This window comes from Microcaecilia unicolor, chromosome 3, assembly GCF_901765095.1.
Source record: "Microcaecilia unicolor chromosome 3, aMicUni1.1, whole genome shotgun sequence".
NCBI classification, from domain to species: Eukaryota; Metazoa; Chordata; class Amphibia; order Gymnophiona; family Siphonopidae; genus Microcaecilia; species Microcaecilia unicolor.
Genome location: NC_044033.1, coordinates 299689698 through 299702155, shown reverse-complemented (window position 1 = coordinate 299702155; position 12458 = coordinate 299689698). Strand labels below are relative to the sequence as shown.

General features: G+C 46.9%; 1 protein-coding gene across 1 annotated transcript in view; it reads left to right on the top strand.

The window, feature by feature from the left end:
- RACGAP1 (Rac GTPase activating protein 1) overlaps positions 1-12458 on the top strand; it is a 219477-nt gene that overhangs the window by 50937 nt on the left and 156082 nt on the right. Inside the window, 2 exon segments of the mRNA XM_030198223.1 lie at positions 10167-10236; positions 10511-10564. Coding sequence (XP_030054083.1) covers positions 10167-10236; positions 10511-10564 — 124 coding nt within the window.

Here is a 12458-nt window from a genome sequence, read left to right as displayed (position 1 = left end):
CCCACCTCCTGCAGATTCGACACTCGCCATGTCACCGCCCTCCATCTCCGTCCTCTCCGATTGAGGGCGGTTAGTGTGCGCTGGTGGTTCGGGAGGTTCGCAGGCAGTGTGCAGCGATTCCTCTGCGTGTTTCCCTACTCCTTCCCCTGCCTGGGTCGCTGTTTGCTGCTGGCTGGGTCGCGGTTTCCCTGGGTCGCTGTTTTCTGCTGGGTGGGTGGCGGTTTGTTGCTGGGCGTGGGGCTGGACTCAGAGGCGCAGCCAATCAGTGGCACTTCTTTCATGACGTCACTTTTATCTACTCCACTCCATTAAGTAGACCACCTCTGGCCGGAAGCCACGGTTCCAGGCAGCCTCAGAACGTTGGAGGTGAGAATTATTAAATAGGATGGTAAACCTAAAGCTTGATTGTCGGGTGTGTAGAGCAAGGGACGTTTTCAGCGTGAGACTGAAGTTGCGTTAAAAACTACATTTTCAGTGATTTTGATAGAAAAGGCAAATTGGAGATGGGCCTATAATTAAGAAGGTAGAGAAGCATCTAGCTGAGGCGCTTTCAGTATTGACTTGACTATTTCAGAGGAGATCCTACATCCGTTTCTCCTAATTCGGAGGCGGAGGGTCAGGGTGACTTTTTCTCCCCTGAGTTTGTGCTTTTAATGCATAAGGCGTTCATGCTGAGAAGAGCTCTGCCGCAGGTGTCTGACACCGCGTTGCCTCCTGGCTTTCCTGCGGGTGTTGATGCCCCGGGGTTGACTTCAGAGGTTATTTCCTCCCCCGAGTGTTGGAAACACGCTAAACATAGACGGGTAAACTCCCTGTCTGAAAGTGGCGTATTCCCCCCCCCCCCCCCCCATGGTCAGGCTGTGGAGAGTCTGAGGGATCTGGCAGACCCTCAGGGACGGATGATCCAGAGGAGGGTGCCTGTTTGCCACTGGATTTGGATGATCCCAGTGCGGTCCGGAATTTCCACCGCAACAAGCTGCCAGCTCTCATTACTGACGCCTTGCAGGCCCTCTCGAATGATGATCCTTCTGAAGGCGACCCTCCTCTGTTAATTTTAGGATGGTGAGTACTAAGAAGCCTACTCGGGCCCTCTGCTCAATGGTCTGACCCTGGTGAGCCTTTGAAAGTGGCCAGGGCTATGGGTCAGTTTTACCCTCTGTGTGAGGAGCACTTGGCCCCTTTGGGGATGCCTAAAGTGGATGCATTGGTCATGGCGGTGACAAAAAAGACCACTCTCCCAGTAGAGGGAGGAGTTGCTTTGAACGACATGCAGGACAGGCGGCTTGAGTCCGCGCTGAAGCGGTCCTTTGAAATTGCGGGCCTTGCCTGGAGGGCGTCTATTTGCAGTTTCTATGCAGCATGGGCATGTTTTTCCTGGCTACAGCAGGCGGTGGAACAGCCCGCTGATGGTGCAGGCCCCCTTTCTGATGTTGCCCCGCGGATGGAGTCGGCCCTGTCATTTTTGGCTGACGCCCTGTATGATCTGGTCAGAGCTTCAGCTAAACAGATGTCTGTGGCGGTGTCTGCCCGTCGCCTTCTTTGGCTGCGGCATTGGGCGGCTGACATGGCTTCTATGCAAAGACTGGTGAGGCTACCCTTTCGGGGCCTCCTGTTATTTGGAGAAGATTGTGAAAGACCTGGGTGAATCTAAACCCCAGAGGTTACCGGAGGATAGGCCGAGGCCTTCTTCCAAGGGTTCTGTGTTTCCCTCCTCTTCCAGACCTCGCTTCTGTGAAGCTCGAAGGTATTGCCCAGGGCGCTCTACTGGGTTTTCTCAACGTGCCCGTTTTCAGCAGAGGAACTCCTTTCGCTCGGCCAAACGTTCTGCAGGGGCCGGTTCAAGCCCAGGAGTTCAGGGGCATTCTCCACAATGATGGGACGCCGGTCCACTTCTCCTTGCCTGCAATAGGAGGGCGTCTTTCCCTCTTTCTAGAGGACTGGACCAAGATTACCTCAGATCAGTGGGTCCTGGACCTGATCAGAGAAGGTTACCGACTGGAATTCGGTGCCCCGGTGAGAGACGTGTTTGTGGAGTCCTGATGCGGCACTGCCGTAAATTGGGCGGCGGTAGAGGAGACCTTGCAAGTCTTGCTGCACCTCAAAGTCAGCATGGCTTTTGTGTGGGGAAATCTTGCCTGACCAATTTACTTCAATTCTTTGAAGGAGTAAACAAACATGTGGACAAAGGGGAGCCAGTTGCTATTGTGTATCTGGATTTTGAAAAGGTGTTTGACAAGGTACCTCATGAAAGGCTACAGAGGAAATTGGAGGGTCTTGGGATAGGAGGAAATGTCCTATTGTGGATTAAAAACTGGTTGAAGGATAGGAAACAGAGTGGGGTTAAATGGGCAGTATTCACAATGGAGAAGGGTAGTTACTGGGGTTCCTCAGGGGTCTGTGCTAGGACCACTGCTTTTTAATATATTTATAAATGATTTAGAGATGGGAGTAACTAGCGAGGTAATTAAATTTGCTGATGACACAGTTATTCAAAGTCGTTAAATCGCGACAAGATTGTGAAAAATTACAAGAGGACCTTACGAGACTGGGAGACTGGGCGGCTAAATGGCAGATAACGTTTAATGTGAGCAAGTGCAAGGTGATGCATGTGGGGAAAAAAGAACCCGAATTATAGTTACGTCATGCAAGGTTCTACGTTGGGAGTTACGGACCAAGAAAGGGATCTGGGTGTCGTCGATAATATACTGAAACCTTCTGCTCAGTGTGCTGCTGTGACTAGGAAAGCGAATAGAATGTTGGGTATTAGGAAAGGTATGGAAAACAGGTGTGAGGGTGTTATAATGCTGTTGTATCGCTCCATGGTGCGACCGCACCTTGAGTATTGTGTTCAATTCTGTTCGCTGCATCTCAAGAAAGATATAGTAGAATTGGAAAAGGTGCAGCGAAGGGCGACTAAAATGATAGCGGGGATGGGACGACTTCCCTATGAAGAAAGACTAAGGAGGCTAGGGCTTTTCAGCTTGGAGAAGAGACGGCTGAGGGGAGACATGATAGAGGTATATAAAATGAGTGGAGTGGAACAGGTGGATGTGAAGCGTCTGTTCACGCTTTCCAAAAATACTAGGACTAGGGGGCATGCGATGAAACTACAGTGTAGTAAATTTAAAACAAATCGGAGAAAAGTTTTCTTCACCCAACGTGTAATTAAACTCTGGAATTCGTTGCCGGAGGAAGTGGTGAAGGCGGTTAGCTTGGCAGAGTTTAAAAAGGGTTGGACGGTTTCCTAAAGGACAAGTCCATAAACCGCTACTAAACGGACTTGGAAAAATCAACAATTCCAGGAATAACATGTATAGAATGTTTGTATGTTTGGGAAGCTTGCCAGGTGCCCTTGGCCTGGATTGGCCGCTGTCGTGGACAGGATGCTGGACTCGATGGACCCTTGGTCTTTTCCCAGTATGGCATTACTTATGTACTTATGATCCTGGTGCCTCCCGCCGAACGCGGCTGCTGCCGCTATTCCATTTATTTTGTCGTGCCTCTAAAAGGCGGGTCTTTCAGGCCGATCCTCGACTTAGAGTTTCTCACGTCTGTGGACCTAAAAGAAGCTTATTTTGCACATTCCTATCTGGCCTCCACACCAGCGGTTCCTCCGCTTTGCAGTGTTGGGAAAGCATTTCCAGTTTCAGGTCTTGCCTTTCGGCCTAGCCACAGCTCCTCATATCTTTTCCAAGGTAATGGTGGTAGTAGCTGCCTGCCTCAGGTGAGAGGGTATCAGAGTTCACCCTTATCTCGACGACTGGCTCATCAGAGCATACTCGGCAACCGAGAGTCGTCTTGCCACAGCCAGAGTGGTGGCGGTCTGCTTTCAGGTCGGTCTCTGCCTGAAGCGTTTAAGGCGCATTCCACGAGAGCCATCTCTTTCTCATGGGCTGAAACGGGTGCACTCTCTCTTCAAGAGATCTGTAGTGCGGCTATGTGGGCTTCTCAGCTCTTTCGCCCGGCATTACAGGCTGGATGTTGTAGCGAAGCAGGACGCTGTTTTTGGAGCTCAAGTATTGGCTCGTGGTGTGGCCTGTTCCCACCCTATGTAGGGATTGCTTTTGTACATCCCATCAGTTCATGGATTCATCTGCTGCTGATGACAAGGAAGGGAAAATTAGGTTCTTACCTTGGTCATTTTCTTTCCTTTAGTTAGAGCAGATGAATCCATGATCCCTCCCTGTCTGACTTTTTTTGTTCAGATCTTTCATGCAGATATAAATCTCATTGGGAGAAGTTAGAAAACAGTTATCAGAGTTTCTACATGATGTTCTACTACAGGAGGTTGAGATCGTCCCTCCTTTGATGCTCCTGTTATGGGATGATTGTTCGCTGTGAGGGAAGTTTGTTATTATAACTTCATGGTTCACTCTGCTTTGGAAATCTCAAAAACTGAAGGCGGTTGGGGCTAGCCGTCCTAGAGGCACTATGGTCTTTCAGTGTTCTCTATCTCCACCTGCTGGTAGGCGGATACAACCCATCAGTTAATGGATTTATCTGCTCTGACTAAAGGAAAGAAAATTACCAAGGTATGAACCTAATTTTCCCATCTGATTTAAACAAAGTGTCCAGCAGTGGAAGGTGTGTGTGTGGTGTTCCTGAGGTGATGATCACAATTTGAATATTTTTACTTGTAGTTAAGAAGACAAGTTGCCTGCTCTGGCCAGTCTGGGGACCTCTCCTGCATCCTGTCTCCTGATGTAACTTCCTGTTTCCTTGTAGGCAGGACATAACAGAGAGAGCCTGTATTAATCATTGCCCGTCACAGCCACAGGCACTGTTGTCTAGCTGACACCAACTGGTGCCTATTTTATAAAAGCCTGCTCCCCCTGATATCAAAACCTGGCTATGCCTCTGTAAAGAAGGCAGAAGGGTCGACAGTCTGTGTGCCAAAACCTGAGCAAAAAGCTTGGTCTACATTTAGAAAAGAAATGGGCTGATAATGAACCTGGCTGAGCCCCATCCTTTCCTGGTTTGGGTATTAAAGTAATAAATGCCTCAGCTTGCAGGGGAAAGGAACCACGTCCCAAGCACCTCTGTATAATAAGCCAGAAGACGTCGACATAAGGTAGGGTTTAATATCTTATAAAATTCTGGAGTGTACCTATTAGGACCTGGGCTGTATAATCATAAAGCTCCGACTCATGATACCCACCAACACAACAGACTACATAAATATCCTTGAATGTCTAGACCCAAAATCTGGAGAATGCCCAGCAGACTGATCATGGACCGACTTTAACACGCTCTCATCAAATTAAATTTCATACTGGCTCGGAAAATATGCCAAATCGCAATGCAAATTCGACATCTGCCCTAACAGTCTAATAAGATCCACACCCAAACAATTCAAAACAGACCTCACGAACCACATAAATCACAGGCTTCAAAATGGACTCTTTCCCACGGATAAAGGAAACATCCTACTCACTCGCTACCGAAAGATGCAAAAAAAAAAAAAAAAAAGCACAATGGACTTAACCAACTATCGACCTGTAGCATCTATTCCACTCGTGACCAAACTCATGGAAGGCATAGTGACAAAACAACTTACTGAATTCCTATATAAACAATTCTGCACGAGTCTCAATCAGGATTCCGGTCGAATCACAGCACCGAAACTGCTAGTGTCTGCAATGAACTCATTCAAGCAGGCAATTGCGACTGGTAACAACATCCTCCTACAATTCGACATGTCCAGTGCCTTCGACATGGTTAATCATGATATACTAATACATATACTAGAATACTTCGGAGTAGGAGGCACAGTTCTCAAATGGTTCAAAGGATTCCTGACCACAAGATCATACCAAGTAACAACGAACGCGGACAGATCACCCCCATGGATATCGAGTGCGGAGTCCCCCAGGGATCCCCTCTCTCACCAACATTATTCAACCTAATGATGATACCTCTAGCCAAACTACTAGCCAACCAAAACCTCAACCCCTACATATATGCAGATGATGTCACAATTTACATCCTGTTCAAACATGACCTAACTGAAATCACCAACGAGATCAACCAAAGCCTCCAAATAATGCACACTTGCAGATGCATTCCAACTCAAACTTAACGCAGAAAAAACACAATGTCTTGTACTCACCTCACAACACACTAAAAACTTCTCTACCATAATCACACCATACTGTTCCCTCCCTGTTTCACAAAACTTAAATTCTTGGAGTCACCATTGATCAAAACCTTACTCTTGATACCCACGTGAAAAACACGACGAAAAAGATGTTTTACACCATGTGGAAATTCAAAAGAGTAAAACCTTTCTTCCTGAGATACATCTTCCGTACCCTGGTACAGTCAATGGTAATAAGTCATCTGGATTACTGTAATGCACTGAACGCCGGGTGCAAAGAACAGACAATCAAAAAACTCCAAACTGCCCAGAATACGGCCGCCAGACTCATATTTGGAAAAACTAAATATGAAAGTGCAAAACCCCTAAGAGAGGAGCTTCACTGGTTTCCACTTAAGGAACGCATTGCGTTCAAGATCTGCACGATGGTACACACAATCATTCACGCAGACGCCCCGATCTACATGCTAAACCTCGTGGACCTACCTCCTAGAAACGCCACAAGATCATCCCGCAAATTTCTCAACCTGCACTACCCCAGCTGCAAAGCACTTAAATACAAGCAGATGCATGCAACTACCTTCTCTTACATGAGCACGCAAATATGGAATGCACTACCTACAGACTTGAAAGCAATAAACGAAACAGCTATCTTTAGAAAATCTCTGAAGACATTCTTCAACAAGGCCTACAATGAGAATTATAGCCTCACTAAGTCACCTCACCAACCCACTCAACTAGAAACGCCCACCTTCTATAACTACCGTAATCACTCCCTTCCTAATCGCTACACATCACTAACTGTATCTGATATCCTGAAATGACAATGTTAACAAACCTATGTAAGCCACATTGAGCCTGCAAATATGTGGGATACAAATGCAATAATAATAATAATTCTTTTTGGTTTTAATAGCGTTTTGGAGTTCCTTAGCAGTAAGGAGGACATTCAAGCAATCACAAGCTTCTGCATCTAAACTAGCCAATCCCAAATCCACAAGGTAATCCAAAACATCTGGACCAGCCTCGCGAGACTCCCCTTTGTAATAGTTAAATATATTGGCGATAGTCCAAGAATCATGTTGCATGTGTCGCTTATCAACCAGGCTGAAGATATCTGGAGCCTGTGCAACATTTAGTGAGGTGTGCCAACAGCTTGCCTGACTTATTCCCATGTCTATAATTGAGTTTTCTTTAAAAACAAACACCCCCCCCCCCTTTCCCCCCATCAATCAAGGCATTAAGAGCCACCTATGTAGCTGTAAGAGCCTCTTTTGCAACAGGAGAGGGATTCTTTATATAGGCTCACTTCACAAAAGCATATTTCTTCTCCAGATGTAGAATACCCTGGGCTAGCCACTGATTCCAGGCTGCTACATCCTATATAATAATTCTCACCTCCAACGTTGTAATGTGCCTGGTACCGTGGCTCCCTCGGAGGTGGTCTGCTAGGCAGTTTAGAATGCACTGACGTCAGTGATGTCACGGACAGCTGATTCCAAGGCAAGGGGAGGAGTAGGGAAGCACGCTACCAATCAGTGCCCCCCCCCCTCGGCGCAGCACCCAAGCCCCTACCCACCCCCCCTCTCGGGCACATCAACTCCCTTGCCACCCGCAGCCACCAATACTAACTCTGTCCGGCCGCTGCTGCTTCTGTGGAGCAGCAGCAGCTGGTACAAAAAGAAAAAAGCCAAAAAAAGATTTTTAACCTGAAACGCGGCTCCGTAGAGAGCCATCTGGCATTGGCTGTCGTCACTGCAGCCACTCCTCCTCTCCCCTCCACCTCACTGCCCCTGCAGGAAGACCATGGAGGGGTGCAGTGACGTCAGAGGGGAGGAGGAGCGGCTGCAGAGATGACAGCTAATGCCAGATGGCTGTCTACGGAGCCGTGTTTCAGGTTTTAAATCTTTTTTTGGCTTTTTTCTTTTTGTACTGGCCGCTGCTGCTCAACAGGAGATGCAGCAGCGGCCGAACAGCGTTAGTATTGGCAGCTGTGGGTGGCAAGGGGGTTGATGTGCCCAAAGCGGGGGGTAGGGGCTTGGGTGATGCGCTGGGGGGGTAGAGGTTTGGGTGATGCGCCGAGGGGGGAGGGGAGGGTCGCTGAACATGGGTGGCTGGAGGGTGGCAGGGGGATTGGAGGGTCGCTGGACATGGATGGCTGCAGGGGGAGAGGAGGGTCGCTGGACATGGATGGCTGCGGGGGGGGCAGGGAAGAGGGAGGTGGGGAGGGGGTCCTGAGACCAGATGGGACGCTGCAGGGGAGACAGAAGGGATGCTGCAGGAGGGACAGGGGGAGAGGAGGGTCACTGGACATGGGTGGCTGCGGGGGGGCAGGGGAGAGAGGTGGGTCGCTGGACATGGGGGGCAGGGGGAGAGGAGAGTCGCTGGACATGGGTGGCTGCAGGGGGAGCAGAGGAGAGAGGAGGGCCGCTGCACATGCGTGGCTGCAGGGGCAGAGGAGGGTTGGTGGGGAGGAGGTCCTGAGGCCAGATGGGGGGCTGCAGGGGGGCAGGGGAGACAGGAAGGACGCCGTGGGGGGGGGGGGGATTACCTTGCTAGCGCCCGTTTCATTGCCTACCGAAACGGGCCGTTTATACTAGTAAGATATAATATCACCCCTTAAAAGTACTTTGACTTTCTTCCAAAAAAGCCCTGGGGTATCCACATGCTCTCATTGAACCCGATAAAGGCCTTCCATTTGCATTGTGAATATTATTGAAAATGCATATACACTGCCAATAGTACTGGTGACAATTACAAATTCAAGATCTTGAAAAATTGAAGGGGGAAGCCATCAGGACCTGAGGATTTTAATGGCATGGAAGTCCTGATAGCAAATTTGAACCTCTCCCACGTGTAGTGGCTCATTTAAAACGCCCAGATCTGCATCAGATAGACGCGGGAGAGGCAATGTATTCAAGAAAAAGTCTTTGTTCTCTGAGTCTCAGCAGTATAAAGTGTTGTATAATAATTACCAAATAGTTTAGTTATATATTTATTTATCAGAAGTTTCCTTGCCCACTGGGTCTTGTAATACAGAAACAAACTGCGGACCTGCTTTTGTATGAGCCAAATGGGCCAAAGAAGTGCCCATGTGGTTTCCATAACTAAAAAAGCGATGGCAAGAGTGCCACAGGTGGTTGATGTAGTAGTGAATTAAGAGCAGACTGCGTCTGCAGAAATTGCTCCCTATTTGTTAAATTATGAGCCAAAGCCCACTGTGCCTGTCTGAGCTGTTTCTGGAGCATCAAAATCCCGTGGTTCGATTGCCTGTATCTGGAGGATATATATGAAGTATTTTAAAGTGTAGATCTAGTTTGAGTTCTTTCTAAGAATACTTAATAGCACAAAATATTTTAAATCTGTAATAGACCGCTTAAATTTATGTTCTTTTTTTGCTGGTTGAGTAAAACTGTCTAGCTCCTAGTACAGTCCCTTGTGTTGCATTAGCACTTAATTTGTTCTTGATGATTTGGTGATGGTATGAATTTGACAGTGCATCTGGATTGTAGTAGTGGGGTCTAGGGAGCCCAGATGCTTATTAACTTTGAAAGCATCTGTTACTTGATGGCATTTGTATAAAGGCCTTCTTTTAGTGAAGTATACTCATTAAAGGAAAGGAACCAACACAAATACCAGTTTGTCAAAACCTTTCTTCTGCTTGGTTAGGGAACAATTTGAGTCCTGGTTAGCAAATGGAAAGGCACATTCTTGCCAGTTTCCTTGATGTGTATCGTTTTGTTTGTCTCGGGGTGCTAAACATTTTGAACCATTAGATTTGTAAGATAAGCTACTAGAGAATACTGAAGGTGATTAAGGGGAAATATTCAGAACAATTTTATTCATTCTTAGGGATGCATAAATGTAAATTGTAACACCTTAATAGAGTTGAATAAAACTAAGGCAGATGGGCATACAGATAAATTGGTGCTTGCAATGGTGCCTTCATTACTAGTTTTAGAGGTACTATGTGTAAGTTCATAAGATCTCCCTCAAATATCAGGAGCTAGATATTGACCTCAAATTTTCTCTGCTATACATTGAAATGAACTTTACTGAACTGTTTCAGGTTATCCACAATTGATGAATCTGCGTCTATTCTCTCGGACATCAGCTTTGATAAGACAGAGGAATCCTTGGTAATATACTTCTTGATACTTTTGAAGCTCTGGTAATTGATATATTTTCTGTAGATTTCTCCAGAACTACTAAACAGTATAATTGTCAAAAACCATGCTATTGATTTTAACAAAACATGATCATGATAAATACCTGAAATTCTAATATATCTTGTATTGTTGCTTTGCCAATTAGGCATTTCTTCCCTTAAAAAAATTTGTTGTTTGAGGGGGAGAGTATCATGGCAATAAAACCACATTTAAAATCACCTCTAACTTTGTGTTGTGTTTACAGGATTGGGATTCCTCTCTAGTGAAGTCTTTACGACTGAAGAAAAGGGAAAAGAGGGTATGTAGAAGTTGTGTATTTTTTTTTTTTTTATATATCTGTTTATTTGAATTCAAAGCAATTAACACAATGCAAAACCAAATCAAATTTAAACATAATCCAGATACAATTTTAGATAACTATCTTTAACCCCCTCCCCATTTCCATTTCCCATCTCCCCCCCCCCCCCCCCCCCCCCCCCAAACCCTAGAACTCTAACAATTTAAAATTTTACTTCTGATTACTGGAGTGAGAGTATCCCAGAATGGGGACCAAGATTTACAAAATAGGTCACCTCTTCTAGAGGCTAAGTCTCTAAATTCCTCTCTCTTCCACTGAGCAGCATTGGATCATGGCCGACCTCCATTGGGCCACGCTGGGACTTTCAATGACTATCCACTTTTGGAGGATGGCACGCTTCGCCATCAAGGTGGCGAGCTTCAAAAACGTTTTGTATCCCAGGGGCGCTGGTCTCTGTAGCTTGAAGATATCAAATAGCTGTTCTGGAGATGGATACCATTTGCAGGAACACATTCGAGACACGTGGGAGCATAACGATTTCCAGAAGGAGATAATTTTCGGGGAACTCCAATACATATGTCCTAAATGGGCACCTCCTAACCCACACTTCGGGCAGGTGTCTGAGGCTTGGAAAGCAGCCCGGAACGCTCTGTGAGGAGAAATGTGCAACCGCAACAAAAATTTGTACTGGATTTCACACCATGCCACATTGTCCTTGAGTCGAAATGCCGACCGGAGACATTCCGCTATTTGTTCCTGACGCAGGCGGAGGCCCAATTCAAGATTCCACCCCTGCATTACTTTGGATACATCCAGGTCCTGTAGCGATTCTCTAAGATGTCTATGGAAATAACTCAATGGAATCCGCAGATGCGCTTCAAGTCCCAACAATTCGTCCAGCTCTTCCCAGGTCTCCTGACCCAGCGGTGCCTGTGGCAGGCTTTTTGATATAATGTCGGACCTGGTAGAAAGCAAAGAGATCCCTAGCCCCCAAACCATACTCAGTACACAACTCTTGAAATGATTTGATGACCCCCCGCTCCGATACCACATGTTATATATAATGAATCCCGGAGGAGGCCCACCTTCGAAAAGTGGATGAGGTAAGTCCCGCTGGAAAGTCCAAATTTCCCCCTAAACGGCAACAGGGAAGTCTCCCTGGTTCCGCCACCCCTCCTACGCACCCACCTCCAGGAAGCTCTCATAGGTGCAAAAATGTACTTATATGGGCCCAAACTGGGCGCCCTCCCAGGGGGGGCCTGAAGCCAATATGCAAAGTGTATCGGATTAAATAGTGAGGACTCAATATTGGTACATGAGAAAAAACATCGGGATCGGAACCAATCAGAAATATGTCTAAGACTACTGGCAATGGAAATAAGCGTAAGTTCAGCAGTCCCAACCCCCCTTTGACACTGGGAAGCATTATTGTTTGTAAAGGCAGCCTAGCCCTCTTACCCCTCCACAGAAACAGAGTTAACTGCTTCTTCCATATCATCAAGCTGATCAATCCATAGACTGGTGGGTTGTGTCCATCTACCAGCAGGTGGAGATAGAGAGCAAACTTTTGCCTCCCTATATGTGGTCATGTGCTGCCGGAAACTCCTCAGTATGTTCTCTATCTCAGCAGGTGGTGGTCACACACAGCAGCAGCTCTGGCTAGGCCTCCAAGCCTAATCCTTAGGTTTTGTTGAGGCCTGGGGTTGAGGGCTCTTTTGAGCAAGTGCAAACCTGGTGGTGCCAGGTCCCTCCTTTTCTCCCCCCTCCCGCTGGCTCCGTTTAAAAAAAAAAAAAAAAAAATTTTAAACGTCCTTAAAGGCGTTTATTTCGACGTTTATTTAAACGTTCATTGCAGCTACTCACTGGGACACCAGTTCGTTACAGCTCGGAGCGG